Source organism: Desmodus rotundus, chromosome 10, assembly GCF_022682495.2.
Source record: "Desmodus rotundus isolate HL8 chromosome 10, HLdesRot8A.1, whole genome shotgun sequence".
In the NCBI taxonomy this organism is placed as follows: domain Eukaryota; kingdom Metazoa; phylum Chordata; class Mammalia; order Chiroptera; family Phyllostomidae; genus Desmodus; species Desmodus rotundus.
In genome coordinates this window covers 86,490,341-86,515,524 of record NC_071396.1, presented here as the reverse complement: position 1 = coordinate 86,515,524, position 25,184 = coordinate 86,490,341, and the positions used below count along the sequence as shown (strand labels likewise).

General features: G+C 45.3%; 1 protein-coding gene across 12 annotated transcripts in view; it reads right to left on the bottom strand.

Moving 5' to 3' along the window:
* Positions 1-25,184, bottom strand: part of FHOD3 (formin homology 2 domain containing 3) — a 420,803-nt gene that overhangs the window by 216,606 nt on the left and 179,013 nt on the right. For all 12 annotated transcript variants that reach the window (XM_053912979.1, XM_053912980.1, XM_053912982.1 and 9 more), the window contains exons 4-5: positions 16,921-16,988; positions 10,122-10,227 (exon numbers count right to left, since the gene is read on the bottom strand). In XM_053912979.1, the coding sequence (XP_053768954.1) occupies positions 10,122-10,227; positions 16,921-16,988 (174 nt within the window). The remainder of the gene's footprint in view (positions 1-10,121; positions 10,228-16,920; positions 16,989-25,184) is intronic.

Sequence of the window (25,184 nt, the reverse complement as noted above, 5' to 3'; positions counted from 1 at the left end):
GAATGAAGCAGCGGTGGGGGCGCTGACTGGCATGCAAAGATGCTGTGTTGAGGTATGGACATGGGGCCTTGGGGATACCTGGGTCATGGCTGGCTCCACACACCTGGGACACCACAGAGTGACCTGAGCTGGGGCCTTGTGCACATCGATGGCAGGGAAGCCACGTAAAACGGTCAAATATCAGGTCAAACAGTGGCCACCTGCAGGCAGGCTGGCCCAGTCCACCAAGGGCCCTCAACACTCCAAAATGCAGTGTATGAACACAGCAACTGACACGCCCCAGCAAATCTCAGCCAAGAAAATAGTTTGAATCCACATTTAGGGTTGGGTTTAAAATTTGCCTAAGACCTTCCGTTCTATCATAAACTTGGATTTGTAAGTAGAGCCCTATGAGAGAAGACCACGAGAGACAGCTAACAGCAGGGGAGGTGACGACTGGGATTAAAGGTACACCTAGTTGGCTGTTTCTCTGTACATGTCTGCTGAGCAAGCAGAGAAGGATGGCGTGAGAGGCACATCTTCTGTAGGAATAAAGTGGAAAAATTCCTGAAGAACACACGGCAGTGAGATTTGGCCATGGAAAGTTCCACACATAGGAAAGGCCAAATAACTGTGTTTCTTTCTTCTTTCTTTTCTTATGTGAAGGGAAGAAGATGAAGGCTTCCAGTGGAGATGAAAATGCTGAAGAAACCTCTTTGGCTGAGACTGGCTGAGGCTCTTTACATTGAAGAGCTCGGAGACGTGACTGCATGAAATTACATGTTACTGCATGTTTTGTTGGGGGCAGGGAGGGGGCGCAGTTGTGTGCAAACTGGCCTAAACGTGACTTTGTACAGATTGTAAGGTAGAATTTAAAGAAACAACTCATCAGTCCAGGAAAGAGTCAGGTTGAGATTAAATTATAATAATTTAAGTTAAACCATTTCACTTTGCCATTTCTGCAGGGCAAAAACGGTCAAATATCAGCAATTTCACATGATTTGGTCTAATGACGTTCTGGGTTGGAGATAACGTTTGCCAGGTACACCTACTTCGTATTGTTTTATAAAGACTGCTCTACAGGAAATATTTCTGTTACTGCTTAATGCCTGCTATGTTTCAGAGTATTAATAATTAACAATTCATTTTTACTTTAGAAAAATTAAAACTTGAAAGAAAAGCCTTATTAATCATAGAGCAAAGTTACCAAGAGAAAAGCATTTTCTTATTATAGGTGGAAAATACCTTGAAAGGGGTAAGAAAAGAACAAACAAGCAAACAAACACAAAATCAAAATCATGTTTAAAGCTGGAAGTATCCACCTAGAGTTAGGGACTGAGGGGCAAATATCTTACTTGCTGTTAAAGGCGGTGAGGGGCTCAGGGCTATGCATGTCACCTGCCTCACCTGGGGTCTGGTCCAGCACCTTCCTGTCTCACCTAAGAACCCAGAGGAAAAACAAAAAGCAGGTTGCCCCCTTCAAAGGTCTGGACGGGCTCTGGCCTTCCTTTGCTTCCTCTGGCAGGAGCCCCCTCACCCACCTGGCCCCCCGAGCTCCTGCACACGGCACTGCGGACTGAGGGTGCGCTGGGGCACAGACCACACATGAGGCTGACTCAGATCATCTGGCACTTCCAGAAAAAACTGCAGTGCAACAGAAGCCTCCAAACCACCGTCCTACTGATCTGCCCAAAGGACCCCTGAGAAGGGCAAGTGGAGAAGAGATTCCATGAGTCCTGAGGCTGGGGGTAGCCAGCAACACACACTGACTTTGAGGGTCCATCTGGGTACACCAGTGACGACAACTTCCCCTCCTGGGAAATGCAGTGCTGCAGAAAGTAATTAGGAAAGTCCGGCAAGCCCACAATACCCTGAGGTCTGGGCAGGCCAACAGGAGACGTGGACTCTGCAAGAGGAATAGCCTAGAAGGTGAGGGATACAAGTGCAGCTCTCAGCTATTCTCTGACCCAGGTTTTTAAAAGGGGAGCAGGCCTGATGTGGGTGGGGATGGTGGGGATGGAGAGGGCGGCAAGAGGGGCCACAGTTGGGACATTCAGAGATATCCTTTCTGTCACCATGCACTAACAGCAGCAGCAAGAGTGACTCAGCCTCCCTCCCCAAACAGGGAGGGCTGCTGCTTTCCTGCCGCTGACCAAACCCCTCCAAAGGTTTGTGGCTGGCTCAACCTGGTGGCCGCATCCCTACTAGTGTGCCAAGTGGTTGAGCAAAAAGGTCAGGCCGAGGTCAGACACACCAGGGCATAGAGAATATCAGATGCCAAAAGCAGACGTTTCAAACAAACACGGGGCTAAGAAAAAACAAGCAAAACGTGAAGACCACATCCCCCCCAATGAGTGGTCGGCTTCTCAGCCCGCCCCAGCCCACAAGCCGCCGCCGGTGGATGTCCGGAAGCTGCAGACCAAGCCTCCAGCAGGCATGCCACTGTGCAAGCGCTCGAAGGGAGGGTTTCTCACTTGTAGACACAGAGGAAGAGGGGGCCAACTCTGGCTCAGAAATGGGACTTCACACATGAGACTGCCTGTGTTGGCCAAGCAGTTGCCACAAGTGAAGGAAACAGCCCAGACACAGAGCTCCCCAATGGAGGCACAACACACCCGAGGAGGGTGAGGAAGGCCCTCTTAGCAGATGGCATTCCTAAGCCAAGTTCACAAAATAAACAGGAGAGGGACCCAAGAGAATTATCTCACTCTATCATGTGGTCAATATCAGACCTAATTAAAAAATGAACAAGAAAAAATCAATACAAAAACACCACGGAGGGACACGCACAGAACCCTGTAACAAAAGAGAAGGAAACAGACACCACACACAACAGTTAGATGGGGAATATGTTCTTGAAAGGGTTTGTCCCAGAACAGGGAAGTGCACGCAAGCAGTGGTTTCAAATTTTCAGGTAAAGCTGTCCATTCTTCCCAAAGTAATTGACAAATGTAACTCAGTGATAACCAGAGTTGCACACCACTTTACAAAAATAACTACAAAATCCAGTGGTAGGAATAAACGTGCCCTGAATCGTCAGGAATGACAGACTACAGAGACTGATCACCCCAGGCCTGGGGTAGAGTCTGAGGCTCACAAGTTCAGCCTGAGACAAAAGCCTTGCTGTTACCACATTACAAGTTCAACCACATTACAAGTTCAACCAATGCAGCAAGTTTCCAACAGGGAACCTCGTCCACAAACTCTCCTCAGCCAGTGGCTCCACCTGCTCTCAGCTTCCATCCCCCGAGCCGGGCTGTTCAGACTCTGGGCTACCGCTGTCCTTGCAGTGACAGATGCCAGTGCGCAGAGCGTCACCGAACGGCTTGAGTGGGGCGAGGTGGGAGACCGTGCTGAGCTTCGCATGTGTTCAGAAGCGCCAGGGGTAAGAGGTGGGGGAATTAAAAAATATTCATGTTGGACTGGAGAACCACGTTCTCAGAGCAGCAACGACATCGCAGCTTTTGTCCCGCTATATATAACACCGCTGGGCTTTTCTCCTTTAGGTAACTGGAAGTCTCATTTCACAGACTGTGATGTCATTACTGGGGGGCCTCACACGCATATGTGAGGCACAGAGGAAACAAAGTAAGCAGAGCAACCCCAGGCTAATACAAAAGGGAGCAGTAGGGACTGTGATAAACAGAGCCCATGTGCCCGAGTAAAGGGTGCGGCTCCTCCCGACGCCAGCTACTTGTGGCCATAGCACGAGGCCCCGGTGTCGGCTCACGTGTTTGGTTTCTCAAGAGAAGCCAGAAATCTGTGTTGTTAGGTCAAATCTCACAATTTTTAAGTCTTCATAATTATTTTAAAATCTCTTAATGTGCTAGATTGGGCAAACAAAATACCTACGGGTTCAATTTGGTCCCACGGGCTGCCAATGTGTGCCAGCGGACCTGATCCCGCCGGGAGCAGCCTCTGTTGCACCAAATCAGCAAAAGGAGAGGCATCGGGGGAGGAGAGACTTCATCCTCCACACCGGCCTCCACCCCCAGGGGCTGGGGACAGGCTCCAGCAGGGCAGTTGTGCAGCTGCGTCACCACACCGAAGCGGGGCCATGCTGCTGCCACAAGCAGTCCCTGACATCCTGACTGCGCACAGAAAGCTCACAGCAAGAGGCAGAAGAGAAGGCCCTGGCCTGGTGGCTCAGTTGGTTGGAGAATCATCCTGCACACCAAAAAGGTTGTAGGTTCAATTCCCGGTTAGGGCACGTGTGAAAGGCAGGCGATCCACGTTTCTCTCACGTCGATGTTTCTCTCACGTCAATGTTTCTCTCTGCATTCGTTCTCTCCCTCCCCCCTCACCCCCCCCCCTTTGTGATCCTTGGGCGAGGATTTTTAAAAAATGAAAAGCCCTGGCTGGTGTGGCTCAGTGGATTGACTGTCGGACTGCAAACCTAAAGGTCACCAGTTCGATCCCCAGTCAGGACACATGCCTGGGTTGTGGGCCGGGCCCCAGTTGGGGGCGTGTGAGAGGCAACTGATGGATGTATCTCTCGTACGTCGATGTTTCTCTCCCTTTCTCCCTCCCTTCCCCTCTCTCTAAAAATAAATAAATAAAATATTTTAATTTTTTAAAAAAGGCAGGAGAGAAATATCCCTCAAGCCTGCAGATGTGCCCAGGACTAGAGCCAGGGGACACAGGCCAGTCAGGCCAGGCTGTTCACTGGGGACCTCGGCAGCCAAGCATCCACCCCCAGTTCAGGGAGGAAGCATCCCCGCTGCTCCCGAGTCCTCACCTTGGGACTACTTTGAGCCCCTCCCTAACCACCGTGGTACAGTCTGAACTAGACCTTTGCTCTCCTCCTTTGCCCTGAAATGCCAAAACTCAGCACTTCAGTTTTTCTGAGATGGAGGATGTTGATTTAATTACTACTTGATCATTTTGTACCACTCCTTCTAACATCATAGTCTCTTCCTATGCTGTCTGTAATATTTCTGTTCCTGGTGACGCAGATGCCAACAGAAACCAAGTGGCCAGAAGTCCTGACCCTCGTTAAGAGATCCCCTAGGAATCAGGACATTTTTTTCCCTACAGTACAATATAGTTAAGTGATATTTGTCAAGGAACTGAAGTTCTTGGGTTGTCGTTTTTGAAAAAAAATTCTAAAATCTGGATGAAATATCCCATTTTTAATACTGGCAACCATGAAAACATTTTTAAAAACACACTGTTGAGGCAAACAAAATACCTGCAGTGTTCTCCTGAAATGAAAGGGTTGGACTAAAGAAGTTCTAAGATCTTATCTGGCTCCGACGATGGCTGGGGTGGTGTTTTATGATTAGCGAGTAGTTTGCCTTAGGATAAAATCAAATTTCTCCATGTAAAACTAGACCCCAAGAGGCAGCTTCCCTTGTGGTACAGCCAGAAAAGGTGGCTGGCATCACTGAAGCTACTTGCCTCTGTCCTCTCTCCTCTCCCAAAGCATATCGCGTGTATGCAGTTTCTAAACATTGAAGACACACGATACAACACGCAAGACGGGCCACACGCAGCCCCTCCCAGGAGCTTTTCCAGGTCAGCGCTGCAGTTTGGTTTCCCTGTCACATCCCCGGGGCCAACATGGCCCACAGCTGAGGGCTCAGTGCGTGAGTGGAAAGTTTAAGTTCCCAGGAATATACTACTCTAGGTCCTACTTCAATAAGAATAATTGCGAGGTACAAATTCCACAGTAGATTTATATTAAACACTGGCTATCACAAAAAAAACTTTAGATCATTAGCTATAACCATCCAAGAATAATAAGCCAGATAAATATTATTTCTACATGTTGTACATTTAAGACCTATTCCCAGCAGCCAGCTCACATTTTTTTGGAGAACACTTGGCTACACCGTAATTCAAAACCTATCTTTACTTCTCAGCAGATACATCCTCTACGAAAAGCAACAGATTCCTGGGCCTTAAAAGAGGAGCTGACAGAGGACTGAGTGCAAAAATAAAGATAAATTAAACGACTTCTAAAAGCAGATGTGGAAAGCGCTGGGTTCTCCAAATGCGCTTGTTTCCTTTGGACCTGGGGACTTGCACGTGGTCTCCCGGAGTGGAGCTCCGAAGGTAACTGACTTCATGCAGGGCACGCTCCCCCACGGCACTGTGACAATCAACCCGCCCTGTGGCTTGTAATATCACCTTTGGTTTTTTGTTTTTTAATTACATTTTATTTTTCATGCTTTTAAAGTTGTCCCAATTTTTCTCCCTTTGCCCTCGTCCACCTAGCCCTGCCCCCTCCCTCAGGCGATCCCCACACCGTTGCCCAAGTCCGAAGACCCTGCACGTATGTTCTTTGGCTACTCTATTCCCTGTGCTGTACTAATAGCATTTTTTTAATGCCTTCTTGACCCAGGGGTTAGGCTCTGGGGCTCTGACACTCCAGGCCATGACATTCCCACCCTAATCACCCAGGGCCAGGTAACACACAACCTGGGACAGCCCTAAACTCCAGAGTCCACTGAAATTATTCGACACAACTGCTTCCTCCACATCACCATGGAAACCACAACAAAGGTGCTACAGACTCTGTGCCCCCCTGGGTAGCATGCTGTGTTCTCCCCAGGAACCTGTGAGTTACAAAACTAAAACGCTTTCTAGTTTCTCTTGATCTGCATCTAAGGTAATACGGTTCAAATACAGTTGGGCAAATAAAGAGGCAATCCAAAGGTCATCCTTGATTGCAAACGTCTACTGGCAGCCAGCAGCTGATCACAACCTACAAAAAACCTACATGAGAAGTTTTCCAAAGTCAGGAAGGGGTGACTCAACATGTGGCCTAGGAAAAATGATAGTTTCCTTGTATAAAAACACAAAAGTCACACCCCAAGAAATCTGTCATTTACAGCCCTCAGAAGGTACTTTCCGGGTATGAGTTTCGGTCACATACACCAAAAATGTGCTGATGTTTGCGCTGGTTACCCTGAGTCTTCCGAGACTTAGCTGGAGTGGGGCAGGCATGCAAATGTGCCTCCCTGCGTGGAAAACAGGATGCCCCGTCATAACCTGAATGGGACTGAGCATGTGCTCATTTCCCAGGGAACATATGGCAAATCTTCTGGCCTCCAGTAAACGGACACTGCTCCCAGGTGACGGCAATGGAAACGTGGAGTCTCCTCACACATTAGGAAGAGCTGCCCACAGTGAGGCATTTTCTGCGCAGCCAGAGAAGCAGCAGGTAGTTACACGGCTCTCCCCTGGTTGTGCTTGGCCGTTCTGATTCTTAAACATTTGGTAATTGCCTTTGGCACTTTCCGGTACAGATCAGAACACTGCAAATTAATAAGCCACTGCAAGCTTAATGATAAGCACTCACTAAGGTAGAGAGCCTAGCTGAAGTACTCTATGTCAATACCATCCTTCACTCCCAGGAAGGGCAATTCACACAACTCACCATTTAGGACCTTGTGCAGACATTACGCTTACTCTGCCCTGTGCACAACCAACCATTCCCTCAGCAGCAGGGAGGCCCTCACTACCTCCAACCCGGCCACCATGTGGCTGCCTTCTAGAAGGCCTTCTTGGCGGGGCTGAGTTTTTTTCTTCCTAATTCCCTCTATCTGGCAGGCACTGGTAACCCTCAGGTTTGAAGCCATGCTTTTCTCTCTTGCTGCTGCCCCTTAAAGTCCAGGAAACCAAATACAGCAGGTCCTGGAGTAACGCTGTTTCATATGCATTTCGTTATAACATTCATGAAATGCTATAGGAACTTTACTCTTGTTTATATCACTCACCTATGGTAAAACTGGTTTTGTTACATCATTTCGTCATAGTTCCAAGATCCTACAGACCCATTAAGTGAGGACTTGCTATACGCACTCTGCCAGCCTCCCTTGCAGCTACAATGGTCATGTGACCCAGTTTTAATCCATGGAAGGTCTTTGGGGGGCTTCTGACAAGAATTTGACCTTCTTGATAAAAGGAGACTGACCACAGCTGACAGAGTCCTCCCTTTCACCCCAGCCTTGAATGTAGCTATTAACACTAATGATTACTCAATAAAAATAAACATATACACTCCTAGATAAGGCTCAGAAAAACACATATCGGAGTGTCCAACCTGCAGCCCATGTGGCTCAGGATGGCTATGAAGGCAGCACAACACAAAATCGTAAATTTACTTAAAACATTATGAGATGTTTTTGTGATTATGTGTTGCAATGTATTTAATGTGTGGCCCAGGACACCTCTTCTTCTTCCACTGTGGCCCAGAGATGCCAAAAGGTTGGGCACCCCGAAGATGGTTTTAATATTAATTCTATAGAGGTACATGTGTGTGCAGATTCATGGAAGCACCACCAGAGAAGATTTCTCTTTGTAAAGTTAAGGTATACTTTAAACACAACAAAAATACATTTATTGTTCATGTGGACCCACTATTCAGGATTAGGCCATTTTAGGCACATTTCCTTCCATGGGGTTCAACTTATGAACATCCATATCAGAGGTGACCTGGACAACACACGGGAAGCAGCTCTCCCACCCCGATTCCTGTGCCTTCCCCCATTTGAGGTGTGGCACAGTGTGAACGGAACACGAGGCGAGAAGGTTTGCACTGTCTCTTCAGACACAGAGGCGGTTGTGCTGCAAGGCCACACAGCAGGACGAAGCTTCTCGCTACTCTGTCCACACAGACCAGGGAAGTTTCCATATCGATGTTTTACTCATACCGAGGATAGAAGTAATAAAATTCACCAACAGAGCCTCTCTGACGACCTGCAACGTGGTCTATCACACACCCAGGGCAAAACTGAAGGTGGAGAAAGGGAGACGACTCCTTCGCCTCAGAAACACCACGGACTAGAAAAACCAGCGGCTGAGGAACTCTCTCTCACACACACATTTGGCATTTATCAAATGAATGGAAACAACGAACACTGTCTTGAAAATATATCCTTAGAAAAGGCACACAACTGTAATTGAATAACAATAAAAAATTTTTTAAAAAAAAAAAAGAAAATATATCCTTAAAAGTTTTTTTTAAAAGAACCCTAAGTTTCCTCTTTGGCTTTCGCCTTTTGTTACAGGGGTTCTCCAAGAGCAGGAAAAAGGTAGGACTCGAAGTTCATATGCTAGATAACAACACTGAACGTAAGGACACTTCTCAGGGTAAAACACACAGGAACGGTAGCAGACGTTTCATTTTGCCTGTCTCCAACTAACCGTGGACACTTGACACTAACTCACACATGTCATGCAATTTTCCTTCATTAGGGGAAAGGACTCGTGAGGTTGCAGGCACACAGGCGGGAGCGGGGGCAGCACCTTCATCAGCTGCGATGTGCCCCGTGCTCGGGCATGGCCCCTGCTCGACCACACGCTGCAGAAACTGACATTATTAGGCAAACGATCCATCTCTGAGTTTCGAATTTTTCAGCTACAAAATGGAGGTATTAAATTATATCAAACTTCCCCCTTTATAGATCAAAACTGTTGATAGCAGTGATTTCATAGGGTTCAACCTAATAATTCCTGCCCTGCTATTCACAGGATTTTTAATAGGCTCAAATAAAATTAGTATTTATATAAGGGTGCACAAACCAAAAACCTGTAACTATGAGAAGAGCATTAATTTCATGAACTGGAACAGTAGGCAGTGCTTCAAACTCCACAGGTGCATTGCTTTATAAAAAATAAAGTTATGGAGACAGATATCAGAATCATCCTTCAGAATATAAGTTCCTGGGTGTGCCTCCCAAGTCGGGAACAGAAGGACCTGTCCGGCGGGGAATAGGCACTTCTGACACACGCTCCCAGTGACAGCTCAGGTTGGAGAAAATACTTTTCCCAGAAGATAAGTTCGCCTCTTTGGTTTTGGGTGGCTTTCTGCTGAAATGCAGGCTTTACCCACGCCCACATAGTACGCCCCTTCCCTCATCAAGTAAAAGAGATTTTAAAGAACCTAGTTCATAGTACTTTCTTTTTTCTTAATAACCAGAAGAGACTTCATGTTAAGTCAGTAAAATTAGCTCAAAATTACTAAAAAATTGATAAAACCTAATGGAGGTGTCATCTTTTGCTACAGGGTGGTTTTATCACCTTACTGCTTAATTGAATTTGATGTAGAAAGCTCTGAGTATTGAACTTCCTGGAGAGGACCCCAGACTACCTAGCAGCAGGGGCTGGCCGCCCCATGGCCTGTTGTAACTTACCCCTCAGGATGTAGTTCTGGTAGTTTTGGTCTGCCTCGGCTCCCACCTTGATCAAACAGGTCAGACCTTCAGCCACCACAAATTCATGCACCAAATCCTTGTCATCCTGGCAGGAGAGAGGAAGAAAAAAGAAAAAGACTTCAAATACTGCCGAGGTCCAACCTCCATCCAGACTGTGCTGTTAAAACTACATACAAGCCTTTGAAGCCAGACCAACCCCTAAAGAATGTTCTGCTCTATTCAAATGAAGCATCTCAACTGTTGCCAGAGGAATTTTATATCCAGTCTTCACACTGTTGTTTACCAAAGACCAATTATTGCCTCCCGGGCAATCTAATAAAGATAAAGCAAACAGATCTCCCGACAGTCAGGAATATTTATAGTGTTCTGTTTATCATTCTTCAAAAATCGCCAGGCCCCGCCCCTCCCCCCCAAAGGTCCCTAGGGACAGACCACATGACGCTCACTAAGCTTTAACACAGGGAATATTCCAGAGCAGCACAGGCCATCAAGTGAAGGGTCCAAAGCCCCTTGTGTGTTCCAAAAGACAGTCCCTAAGGACAGTGCTTCCAAAGGTCTTGGAAATGGTACCAGAATGTAAGGAAGCAACATCTCCACGGCCTGAGTTGAGTGCTGGCCAGACCAGCAGGAGGCAGAGTGCAGACCCCAGGGAGTGGCTGCCGCAGCCCACTGCCCCTGGAAAGAGCCACTTTGGTAGGTTGACCTGCAGACCTGATCACAGAAGGCAGGACATGGAAGGCACCTCAGGCAGCAAGAGTGACACCTGGGAACTTGTTAAAGATGCAAACACCTGGCCCCACCCCTGACTTACTAGACAGGAAAGTCTACAGTGGGACCCAGTGACCTGGGCTCACCAAGCCCTCCAGGTGATTCAAACGTGCTCAGATGGGCCTTAGCCACCCAGGTGACCTGGAGGTGTTCAGATAGGCTTCGGCCCTGACTCTTTCATGTGAGGATCATCTGGGAGCTTTAAAGAGGAATAGGAAGCAGGACCCTTCCAGGATGGACTTAACCAGAATTTCTGGGGGCCAGACCCAGCCTTTGCTATTAAATTCCCCAGGAAATCCTTAAGGCTGCCAGTTCAAGAACCACCGATCTAGTCCTACCTTCTCTTTACAGATAAAGGCTGAAGAGTGGCCGACTTTGGCCAAGGTCTCCTGTGTCTGCCCAGCCCCCAAGTGCACTCGTTTTCCTTCAGTTGCCCCTTCTATGGACATCTAGGAGAGGGATTTTTCTACTAATGTCTCAGGAGATGTCCTCAGTGGGACAGGACCTTGTCTCCAATGCAACTGGGATAAGGCAGGAACATGCTTCTTCAATTATAACAGCAGGGCAAAAATAAAAAAACCTCAGTGATGTAAATAGTAGAAAGCTTAATGGAATAATGAAAGGTTATTCTTATAGGAATGGTCAGCAACCATGGTTTATCTCCAAAAGAGAAAAAATAATTTAGACAAACTGGCATAATTCTCCAGTGTCTATGTTAAATCAGCCCCTCATTTTGATTTTATGGCATTTTCCAATTATATGGATGGAGGACTTGAGCTAAATGTGGGCAGGCCAGGCAGAGGCTCCCTTTGAACCCAGAACGCGCCCTCGCTGTTCCGAGGGCACTGGGGGGTGGGGAGGGGCCTGTGCCCTGGAGGTAATGAGAGACAGCTGTGTTAACTCAGACTTGAAGATAATCACGGCTTTGGAAAGCAAGAGAAAATGGGACAATATCATGAGTTTTTGGAAAATTACTTTACACTCATATGTATAAAGGAAATAAAAAATAATTCTCTCTCCATCCATATCCTTTTCCACCAGCATATGTGAAAAGTGAACATTTAGATGAGCTCATGTCTAGTCAGAAAGTTTTTCCAAGCATGTAACAAATGTTTATTACTTTAACTAAAACTAGATTCACACATGACTTCATGGTGAAAAAGTGAGAACAAGCTCTCAAGAAACCACTCAAGCTAATCACTAATATTAATATAGCGTAGAGTTGACTGACTGCCTGGAAATGGTGCTCAGAAAAAGCCCTGGGCAGAGGAGACAGTGTTTAGGAAAATAATTCAGAACCCTAACTAAAATGTATGCACAAATGTACATCAGGCACTTAGGAATTAGAAATTTATGGGCAACAAATGTGAACAATATTTTACAAATTGGCAATATACTAAAATATATAGACACTAATAAGCGGTTCTTCAAACATTGGTTTCTGACTAGAATGAAATTGAAATGTCAACGCTAACTGACAAATGATTATCACTGCATTTCAGAATTTTCTATAATAGCCAAGCATTAATCTGTGATCATTTGTTAATGGTGATTAGTCAAGGAATATTCAACTCAATCTAAATGACCAATGGCTCTAGTTTTTCACTGTTGTTGTGTTTTACTGCGCCCCGCCCCCCCTCACCCCTTACAAGCCTGGTTCCAAAAAGAACCTCCACATCGGAACACACAGAGATGATGGAGAGGCAGGGCCATGGTGTGGGAAGGAATCTGGGTCCCAGACAGCTTGCAGCCTGGCAATCCATCCAACCCCCAATGCATCCCCACTCTGTGTTACAGCTCCTTGCGCACACATGGGTGGTCTTCCAGACAGGGTACAAACCTCTGATAGCAAGCACCGTCTCCCTTGCCTATGGAGTGTGGACAAAGGCTTCTCAAAACTATTCGTTTGATGAATAAGTAGTATAAATAGAGTCCCTGAGAATTCAGAGAGCCAATGCCACCAAACACGTTTGGTGAGAGGATGTACAACAAGACCCAAACATGTTTATTTTTTTTTAAGTTTTCCCCACGGAAAACTTTAAACATATACAAAAGAGACAGAATAATTCAATGAACCCCTGGTGCCAATCGACTCACACCAACCCTGTTTCAGCTGTCATCCCCCCCGCCGCCGTCTGCTGCCATGTTAGTCTGAAGCCAAGCCCAGACATCACATCATGTAATCCATAAGTATTTCAATATGTATCTCCAAAGTAGGGACTCTTCTTAAAATTATGTACGCAAACTAAAAAATTCATACTTTCTTATGTTATCAAATGTCCAGTCAGCGATCACATTTCCAGGCAGTGATCACATTTCTGTCTTATAAATACTGTTTTCTTACAATTTGTCCTAAGATCCAAATAAGATCCACATGTGGCAATTAGTTGATGTAACTTTTAAATGTCTTTTAATTCATTTCTTTTTCTTTTCCTTGAAAGTTATGTGTTGAAGAAACTAGGTCATTTGCCCACAGTCTGGGTTTTGTTGATTATACTCCTGTGGTATAGTTCAACGTGGACTTCAGTCCAAGGTCATTTATACATTGGTTATTGCTTAGAGAGGCACGATCAGACCCCGGGTGGGTTTTGTTGGCTGGACCTCATCACTGACCGTGGTGTGTGTTTCCATGAGGATGCACGTAATAGCTGGTTGTATCTCATTTCTGTCACATCAGCAGCTCTTGGTGCTCAAGACCTATACCCACTAATTCATTAGGGGTTGCAAGATCATGCTATTCTAGTTCTATCACTCCTAAGCTAGAATTTTTATAAACAAAACTTCACCTCAACTACTGTTTGATTATCCTAAAATTCACATAAGAGGCAAGAAAAATATGAGATTCTAAACCAGGGTCATCAAACTCATTTTCACCGGGGGCCATATCAGCCACATAGTTGCCTTCAAAGGACCGAATGTAATTTTAGGACTGTATAAATGTAACTACTCCTTAGCTAGGGGCAAGGAGCTTGGTGCTGCCACCAGGTAGAAACAAGGTGCCGGGCTGGATAAATCCAGGTGGAGGGCTGGATTCGGCCCATGGGTCTTGTGTTTGCCACCTGTGTTCTAAAACTTTACCCATTTTCAAAATAAGGTGCTGGACATTAGCACTTTCCAATGATGAGCAATCTGTTGGGTTAATTTTTTTCTAGTATCATGATGAACTCATTCATACAAATACTTGATGTGTTTCAGTTCATTGCCATTATCATCCACATTGATGCTTATATTGTCCCATCTTTGGCCAGCCAGTGGGGGACTCTTCAACATGCTCCTGAGTTCTTTTGGCAATAATCCTAGTATTATTTGATAGCTTCCTTGCTATCTCTATAAAAGGTTCCAAGTTTATTTTACCCATTTCCTACCCAGAAATTTCTCCAAAGAGCTCTGGTTCCTTTCAATATTTTAAGACCACAATCTTGCTGCCTTTGATGCATTTTGCTAATGGCTTGATCATTGCTTCTAATCCTTTTCCATAAACAGAGCTAGAAATATGCTTATTTGCTCATTTGTTTGTTAAAATAATGTACAACATGGACTCAGTCTGATTCTTCTAATTCAGGAATACAGAGTTTTTAACTTAACCTCTTCTACCTTTCTATCTTCTTTCTCCCACACACCAAGAACCCTAACCCCTGAGAACTCTAAGGATGACAAAATTGGAATAACGCACACACACATCCCCACACAAACATAAGCACAGTCTCAGAATAGCAATCCCAACACTACCACCACCAACATGATTATTGTAAACATGTAAACAGTTCATTTTCGTGTGTGTGGTTTGAGATGCACAAATTACAGTGTTTTAAAGTCACTTAGAATAGCGCTTCTCTGTGTGGTTCTGCCACCCACTGCATACTCAACAAGGTGAACACAGGTTTTGAAAGGAGGCAAAGCCAAACACCAGAAGCAGCAGGCAGACAGAGGGACTAAATGCATCAGGGTGAGGAGCATCATGGGCACGGCCCTCTGGTGGCACAGCGACAGTCCGGCACTCCTGCAGTCAGGGATCCAAGTTGGAGAGGAGGACGTAATGAAGGGTGAAGAAGTTTAGCTTTGTTCATTTAAGGAACAGGGATACACAGATGGATACGTGGGAAGTGGAACTTTGGAACAAGTAATTAGCCCGTGAAGCACTGACTAACTTAGAGACAGGGAGGACTGGAGACAGACATCTGGTAGACCATTCAGTCCACCCAGTCCATTCATCTGTTGCTTAAGTGGCACTGGGTACTGTGCAAGGCCCCAAAGACCCAGCGATAGAACCTAGGGATCTCCCAGGTGACTAGACTCAACAAGTGCCCTGATGTTTCTTAAGTTCTGTACTTGACTCTGTAAGCACAGAGGACATCCACAGTATTTGGAGGGACCATGACTGTGGTGAGGGGTCATTTACTTAAGAGAGAGGCTCTTTGACAGAAGGAGAGAGTAGGAGGGAAATGGAGAGACATGAAGAGTGGAGGTGGGGTGGCAATGCATTCCAGAATAAAAGGAATAGGCCCAAGGGCAAAGGTGCAGAAGAGAGAAGGCACAGCTTGCTCCTGGAATGCAATCATGGGTGGAACTCAGGATGCAACCAAGGACAGCAAGGTGTGCAGAGAAGACAGATCCAGAAGGGCCTGAATGCTACACTGAGAAATCCAGAAGTAATCCAGAAGGCTACGAGGAACCAGCAAGAGAATGGCTTCCTCAAACCCCTCTGGCGGAAAGCAGATAAATGGACTGAGCTGGGAGGACCAAAGGCAGGCAGTGCCCATGGACAGCTGTTGTCATTTCCCTAAAAGAAACAGCCTGACCAAGGCACACCCCAGCCCCCAGGGGGTTTTTCCGAGATGTGCACCAGGAGGGCAATGACATGACAGGTATACACCGTGACGAACTGACGCTGAGAGGGGACTGTGGGGAAAGCACGAGGGTGCGGTTGGACAAGTCTGAGGAAGAACAGGAGGACACCGTGCGGATGGGATGGACTGCTGACCTGCCTTTTTGTCTACTCCCTCTCAGACAGGAGGACACCCGTGAAGGGGACTGCCATTCTGGCTAAAATGATCACTGGCAAAGAGAATCTTTTATCACGTGGGTAAGACAGGAACTGAAGAGAAGTGGACTTTACCCTAGAGTCCAAAATCAGAATGGACAGACACACAGACACAGGTCAATGCAAATGCCATCTCCTCCATGAAGCCATCTCCGGGTCCTGCCCAGGCCTCACAGCCTCATTCTCCTCCCCTGGCGTCGTCTCTCTCCTCTGCCCTGTCACGTGGGTGACAGCCTAGGAGCCCATCTGCACACCTGTCCCAGCTCTCTTCACTAAGCTTGTGACTTTGTCAGGGCAGAGGCCTAGGGAAGGCTTAGGGGAGAAGGACGAGATGGGCGCAGAGAGACACGTGAAAAGGGGACATGTCATGGCCACAGGGTTTATTACAGCAAACCACTGGAAATGGGCCAAACCGTCTGCCAACAGAAGAACGGACAAGGCAACTTGCACTTCATTCATACGACGCAATATTCACTCGGAGCTGCACCGGTCACACCTACACCACCCCGCTCTCAGCAAGTAAGACGAAGTATGGTTCGTGCGCCATGATAACACGGAACTATAATTAATACAGCAGAATATGACATTGCTGGCAAAGCATCACCATTAGTCAGGAAACACGCACGGGCTTGGTAAAATTTAACAACCAGCAGATAGGGACCTGGGGTGGGGTAGGGAGAAGATGGTTGGTATTCGGGATCAGAACACCAGGCTTCAATTAATCTGTGGTAGGTTTTTCTTTTTAAAAATCTGATGTAAATATGGAAAAATATGACTTAATAAAATTGTCTTTACTTATTATGTTTGAAATAGTTGATGTGGTAAAAATAGTCTCAACTGGTATTTTGACCTAATTTACATTGTCATCTAACGAGACCTTTCTGTAATCAATAAAGGGTATAACCTGTCTCTATCTCCTTCCACAGCAGTACAGAAACAGAACATAAGAACACCTTTGTCTTCTCTTACCTGAAATATCTGCTTCAGGGAGAAAAGGGCCCTTCTTAGATCTCGTCCACTGGAGTTGTACAGTTTTTCTGAAATAAAGAAACAACACAGAAAATTAATTAAATGGACTCAACAGATGGTAAAAACACAGAGGATCTGAACGATCACAGAGCCTCCACTGGAAAGATGAGTACACCAAACCCATTTCATTTAGGATTCAGACCCCACCTCCAACAGCGCAAAAAATAATCTGGGCCGTTACAGGGGACAGGCAGCGGGGGTGAGGGTAGGGGGGACAGGTGAGTTATAGAGAATGATACCCTGATTTGCATCCTCGGTCACCACCCTCCCTCTCTCCAGATCTCTGTGGCCAGCTATTCACAGACCATTACACCTGATAATGCGCTATATCCGAGAAACTGACACAGCTAAAACAGAGTGCACCCGTCCACCACCCTCCTTCCTCGGCTCACAGCTGCTGTGCCACCACACTCTCTGCAGCTGGGCTGAGGAAGCTTTGCAGAGCCTCCCTTTCCCTGGAATCTCAGGGTCACCTCGAGTGACCCAAGGGAAGCACAGTGGCTCTGAGGCCTGACTGGCTCCTTTGATGACAGGAACCCATCCCTGGCTCTGGCTGTACCTGAGCCCTCGACTCAAGGATGGGCCCTGACCCTGAGCAAGGCAGACGGAGCCCTGGCTCAAGGCTCCTGCCAACTGATACAACCCCACTATTCTGTGGATCACATTTAACACTTACTAATTGGGCCAGGCCTGTGTGAATAATGAGGTGAACTTGACCCAGGACCCGTCCTCCAGAGGTCACAATGCAGCAAGATAAACAGATGAGTAATCCACAATTACTAGTTGGCTCACAAAGTGTGAAGGCACACAGGAGGAAGGGAAAAGCCCAGTTCTTCTCGTGTATGCGGGACGCCTGGGAGCATGGATTCTGCTCAGCTTCCCAGAACCCAAGCGTGGCCCTGACTCAGGTGCCTTGGGGTTCCTAGGGTTGGGTTCCTGACACAGGCTGTTACACTGCCCCGTTATAAATGAGCCAACACATTTCCTGAGCACCTTCCTGCCAGGCACCGTTCTCAGCACTGGGGGTAGAGCGATGAAGAGTGCCCTTAAGTAACAGCAAAGACTAGGCAACCAGACGGCCTGCATTTCAAAGCCAGCGTCACCACCTACTAGCTACATGACCGTGGGCCAATACTTCACCTCTCTAAGTGTTGATTACCCATCTGTAAAATCTGAATAGATAACAACAGATTTAGAGGAAAAAGGTTTTTGTATCACATCAAATACTGATGTGATGGAGTTGAATGCAAAATTATTTAGAATATTTAGATGGAATACAAAAGTGCAGAGCAATGCCACGCTGGCAGCCAGCCACCCTCTGTGGGGTAATGGGCAAAGCCACAGGCAAGTGGCATGGACTTGAGTGGAAGGGCATCGAACACACAGATCTAAAAGAGCTGGCAGAGGCTGGTTAGGAGGATATGCCCACTTTGCACAGTGCCTCTGGGAGTGAACACAGTCCCATACGATTCAACGTCACGTAGGACAGGTGGCACTCAGCATATGCACAGCAGTGGTGTCCTGAAAGACCTCACTCTGGATTTTTCCTTCTTCCCGTCCACTCTCCAGACCAAAGCTAGAAGGACTGGGTGAAAATGACCCCCTGATGATGTCGCTGCTCCCATTTAAACCCCTCAGTGGCTGCTGGCTGCACTGAGAATGAAATCCAAAACCCTTTGCCTGGCCCACCCAGCCCCCGGCTGTGCAGCCTTGGGCCCGCCCCCACTCTGCCGCTGACTCTCTGGTGCTCTCTCTGCGCCTTGCGCAGGCTGGCCCCTCAGGACTCAGAGCGTGCACATAGCTGGTAAGTGGTAGGTGCAGGATTCTGAGGGGTGTGTCTGAGCCAAGCACTCCTTAATGTTGAACCACCATGGAATCCACCACCTCTGAATACGATATACAGCCCACAGTCCCTTGTTAATTATGAAGAGTTTCAATTAAGAGAGAATATATTGCCTTTCTGAAAACAAGCAGCTGAGAAAACTCCAAAGGAATCAACCACCCCCAAACTGAACATCCAATTCATTGGGGACCCTAAGGAAGGAGGCCTGAGTGACTCAAGCCGACTCCTGAAGTCTGTGCATGGCCTTGAAATACATGAGTAATAAATAAACGGAGAGAACTACATGCACCCCTGTCAGAACCCAGGATTCCGGGATGATCCCTTCCTTCCAGTTTCCAGGGCTAACATCTCAGAATTCTCAAATCTCAGAGAAACACGCCTTGTTTTTGGCTAGTAGCACTACTAATAAAGGACAATAAAGCTATCAGGAGCAAGCATGGGGCTGCAGATACCCTGAAGAAGAGAGGTAGCTTTTTCTTATGCAGGAAGAACATTATTGGGAGAGAGTACCTCGTTATAAGGCAATAAGGCTTGCATTAGACTTTCTTGCTACGTACCACCAGACATGCAGAAATCTGTCTTAAATAGATTCACAATGTCACCTTTAGTTACTACAATCTGTCACAGCTTATGATTCGTGGGAATGAGAATGATGGTTAATTGTGTTCTGATTGTTAAGGTTTTAGTACTTGGTGCTATAGTCGAAACAATTGTTTTTTTAAAACAGGACTAAGAATTATAAGAAAATAAAGAGCTGAGAATGACTTAATATTTTATGAGGGTTTTTGCATTCATGAGGAATATTGGTCGGTAGTTTTCTTGTAGTGAGGTTGACAGTGAGGCAAAGCCGACCTCAAGTTGGAAGGCTTCCCTCCTTTTCCACTTTCAGAGTGAGTTTGTGTAGACTTGGTACCATTTCCTCCTCAAACGTCTGGCAGAATTCCACAGGGAAGCCACCTGGGCCTGGAATTGTTTGTTGTTGTTAGAAGGTTTTCAACTATAAATTCAATTTCTCCAATTAAGATAGGCCTATTCCGATTATCTGTTTCTTCTTGAATGAGCTTTGGTAATTTGTGTCTTTCAAAGAATTTCTCTATTTCACCTAAGTTATTAAATGCATGGGCATAGAGCTCTTCATAAGATTCCCCATCATCCTTTTTATTGACTGTAGCAATCTCTTTTATCTCTGATATTGGTAATCTGTGTCTTTTCTGCTTTACATTTGGTCAGTTGGGCTACAGATGTATCGATTTTATTGATCTTTTCAAAGGATCAGCTTTTGATTTCATTGTTTTTTCTATTGCTTTTCTGATTTCTAGTTCACTGATTATTTTCCTCCTTCTGCTTGCTTCTGGTTTAATTTTCCCTTTTTTCCTAGTTTCCTAAGATAGAAACTTAAATAATTGATTTAGATCTTCCTTCTTTTCTAATATAATACTTAATGCTATAAATTTCTAAGCACTACTTTAGCTACATTCCACAAATTTTGATATATTGTTTTTATTTTCATTTGGTTCAAAATTAAATGAATGTGGAATATTTCATTCACTTCAAAAGGGAATAACTTAATCTTGTGAATTTTTTCAAACTATGGTTTATTCAGAAGTACTGTATTGCTTAACTTCCAAATATTTGGGAATTTTCCGGATATCTCTCTCTTTTTTTTTTTTATTGTTGTTCAAATATAGTTGTCTCCATTTTCCCACCACTACTTTCCCCCACCCCCCTCAATCCTACCCCCCTTTGGCTTTGTCCATGGGTCCTTTATCCATGTTCCTTGACAACCTTTCCCCTTCTTCCCCCCGCCCCAACCCAGTTATCCCCCTCCACCTCCCCTTCCCCTCTGGTTACTGTTAGTTTGTTCTTTATTTCAGTGTCTCTGGTTATATCCAGTTATCTTTCTGTTACTGATTTTTCACAGTTTAATTTCTCTATTACTAAGAACATACACTTTATATACCAACTATTTAAATTTGTTAAGGTTGATCTTATGACCCAGATTTTTTTTTATCTTGGTGAATGTCTAATGTGCACATAAAAGTAAATGTATATTCTACCATTACTGAGTGGAGTGTTCCATAAATACCCAGTAGGTCAAGTTGAGTGATAGTGTTATTAAGTCTTCTCTCCTGACTGAATTTCTGTTTACCTGTTCAGATTTTACTATGAAAGGAGTGTTAAAATCAGCCATTATTGTGGATGTGCCTATTTCTTCTTTCAGCTTTATGAGTTTTGCTTCAGGTCCTTTCAAGTTCTGTTGTCAGCTGCACTCACAGTTAAGGTTGCTATGGTTTTCAGGTGAATTGACCTTTATCATATGTAATGCCTCTCTTCATCCCTGGCACTATTCCTTGTTTTAAACCTACTTTTCTAATATTTTCTAAAATGAATATGGTCAGTTAGTGTGTGGTTAGTGTTTTCAGCGTGTATCGTTTTCCATCCTTTTAGATTTGACCTATCTATGTAGAGTTTCTTGGAGATACGGTTGCAACTTGTTCTTACCCCACCTGACAGTGTCTATCTTTTGACTGGTCTGCGTGCACTGTGTTTTTAATGCCTATGACATCACAAACGACTCCTCTGTGGCACGGAGCAGAAGGCCCTCAGGGAGAGCTGATGGTGCTGCTCCCTTTGATGAGAAACATCCTTGTACAAATGCCAATGATATCTTTCAGGAGAACCAAAAAACTCTCCCCCTTCTTTTATTGCCATGATTTTGAATTAAAACAAACTAGAATTTCTACTCAAGGATTAAATACTACATTCCAATTATCTTTAATTTTTTAAAAAAATACTTCGTATTAGGGGGATGGAGGGATGGGGAGAAAAGGCAGACAACCGTATTGAATAACAATAAAAATTTTTTAAAAAATACTTCATATTCACCCTGGCCAGGTGGCTGGATTGGTTGGAGCATCACCCTGTACACCAAAAGGCTGCAGGTCCCAACCACAGTCAGGGCACATACCTAGGCTCTGGGTTTGATCCCTAGGCAGAATGCACACAGAAGGCAACCGATCGATACTTCTCTCTCACATATTCATTCTCTCTCTCTCTCTCTCCCTCCCTCCCTCCCTCCCACCTTCCTTTTTCTCTAAAACCAATGAAATATATCCTTGCATATGGTTTAAAAAATACTTATTATTCATTTTATTTAAATAATTGTTTATTCCAAATAATAACATAGTTTGGTTCCCAAATAATAATTATTTCTTTTATGCAAGAAAATTATCACTACAGACCTCAGAGAGAGATTCACAAATTTTAATGCAGTTTTGTTTTTTTAACATCAAAGCTCAAAAGTTCAGCCAACCTGTGTAAGAATTTATGACTTTTTGCTAAAATGACCTGTAAAACACTTTGTCCATGGGCTATAAAGCACTAGGCAAGGGTTAGATCAGAAATCTTTCTATCTGGCATCTAAGTGGTAGCTTCCCCCCCCCCACCTTTCATAAAAGTGATGCTCAGTGAAGTTTCGTTTTTATGGACCAAGATACCCTCTCCCAAAGCATGGCAAGCCTGCCTTTTCCTAGGCAATCCCAACGTTAACAAATGTCACTAGCTGGTCCCTATCCCCCACGAGAACAATACTGGAGTCATCCCCATTGCAGTTAAAAGTTAAATGACCAAATACTCAAAGAGATATTACTCTAGATGACCGATTTTTGAAAAAGATAATTGTAAAATGAAATCACAGTGTTTAGTTAAAACAAAATTGCCATCTGTGTTAAAAACACAGTGGTAACAAAAAGCCTCTATACCCTACCTGATCTGTTCTGTTGATTCTAATTTTTATTTATTCTTATAGTTGACCAGCAACATTGTATTAGTTTCAGGTGTACAACATAGTGATCAGATATTTATGTACCATAGAAAGTAAATCACCAGGGTAAGTCTGATAACCATCTGTCACTGTACATAGTCATTACGACATTACTGACTATATTCCCTCTGCAATACAGTACATCCCACCACTAATTTTTATAACTGACAATGTGTCCTTAATTTCCTTTACCTTTTAGCCCCTCCCCCACTCCGTGCCATCTGACAACCATCAGCTTGTTCTCGTATCTAGGAGATTATGTCTGTTTTATTTCATCTGTTCATTTGTTTTTGCTGGATTCCCCATGTAAGTGAAACCATGGCATTTCTCTTTCTCTGTATGACTGATTTCACTTAGGTTCGCCCACGTTGTCACAAATGGCAAGCTTTCCTTCTCTTGTGGGTGAGTAATATTCCACATCTTATTCACCCATTCACCTATCAATGAACAGTGAAGTTGCTTCCATATCTTGGTTACTGTAAACAATGTGTAATGAACATAGGGGTCCATATGTCTTCTTAAATTAGCGTTTTTGTTTTCTTCAAATAAATACCCAGAAGTGGGATTGCTGAGTCATATGGTAGTTCTCCTTTTAATTTTTTGAGGAATCTCCATACTACATTCCACAGCAACTACCAACAGTGCATAAGGGCTCTCTTGTTCCCCACATCCTTACCCGCCCTTATTCTTTGCAGGCTTTTTGATAATAGACATTCTGGCACAATGAGATCTCATTGTGGTTTTGATTTGTGTTTCCCTGATGATTAGTAATGTTAAGCATCTTTTCATATGTCTGTTGGCTGTCTGTATGTCTTGTTCTGCTGATTCTAACATGCATTTTAACAGACACCGCTGTTTCCCAAGAGGTTAGGAAGGATTAGAGATGAAAGATGTTTGTAAATAACATATAATCTGTCATTTTATGAGAGGCACAATTCCTGCTGGGCAAAAAGGACCCAGCAGAAGTTTCACCATGTCAGATATCACAGGCAAACCAAAGACTACTGAGAGCCCTTTGATGTGGCTCAAGAGCAGCCTGCATAGGCCAGGGGAGAAGCATTCTCTCCCACAGCCTCGGTCCTGGCTTCCTTGCTGTGGAGCTAGCTACACCATAGGTTTTGTAGTCTGCAGCTGCCCCTGATTGGGGATACTCTGAGCCAAGGAACTGAGTGCTCCATTTGTGTGGCATCCTGGCTCACCAAACAGAGAGTCAGACTCGCCATGGTTGTGTGGCCCTCCCTTTCAACTTAGAGTGTGAAGGGTTCACCTTCACAGAGTGTGCACAGAGTGTGGACTGCCAACTTCCAAAGGATATGCTTGATGTCACTCATGGATGCATTTCCTACTGAACATCAATCACTGCTTCTTTAGAAGCAGCCTGACTATTCAAGATTCAAGTATGACTCTCAGCCCCGTGTTATAGGGGGCATCTAAGGCTTCCTAAATGTAGGATGACTGATAACCTTGGTGCTTCCTTGTTCTGCCATCAGTGTCTGCAAACTCTGCTCGTGCTTGCTCGCTCTCTCTCTCTCTCTCTCTCTTTCTGTGGGTCTTACGAGCACACGTCTGTGGGCCTGTGTGTACAGATGCAGGTGCACATTGGGCTTCAGCCTGTGGATGATGGAGCAGAGCTTGAAGGTCCTCTGACCCTCCACCTACGCCCGACACACTGTGTAGACAGTGCTAATGGGTCCCATGTGCCAAGGAAGGAAATTCCATGTGTGCACGTCATCTGAGAACCAGGCAATGCAAAAGAAAAAAGACCCCACATGCAGAGAAGAGGGAGGGGCCTGGAGCCCACCAGTCAGCAAGAGGGCAGCTCCAGAGACTTCACCTGTATGTGAACTTCACACTTCTCCCAGGAGCTCAGCTATTCTCCCTTCTCATCTTTGTCCACATCAGGTATGAACACATGCCAGTGAGGTTGGCACAGCTCCTCCCAGGGGACAGTGCGGGGAGAAAGCAGTTCCTGCCACCCCAGGCTCAGCTTGAGCGCACGAAGAGCATCAGGGAAAAAGGTGCCTGAGTGAAACGTGAGTCTCTTCCTGGTGAATATCAAAAAAGCACAACAGCAAAACCCAAAGCAGAGATCTCATGTGGAAAATGGGGGGATGGAGGAGGTGAAGGGATGGAGAAGTACAGATCGGTAGTTACAAAACACTCATGGGATTGTAAATACAGCATAGGGAATAAAGCCAGTAATATTGCAATAAGCACACATGCTGCCAGGTGGGTACTGGAAATATAGGGGGAACACTTTGTAGAGTATATTATGCTATGTACCTGAAATGAATACAATATAATATTGAATGTAAAAAAAAAAGTGGGGTTGGGATCAGGTTGGAGTCCCCAAAGGTTTGTCATTCTCCTGAAGCTTTGAGACTGCCAGGTGCAGAGGTGTGTAAAGAAGGCCCCGCCCACCCCACCCCCCCACCCACCAGCACATTCCCTGGGGAGTAGCCAGTAGCTCAGGCTGTAGAAGACCCTTGGAAGAGGCAGGGCCAGCAGCTTGGGAGACGCTGTGGGGGGTCGATTATA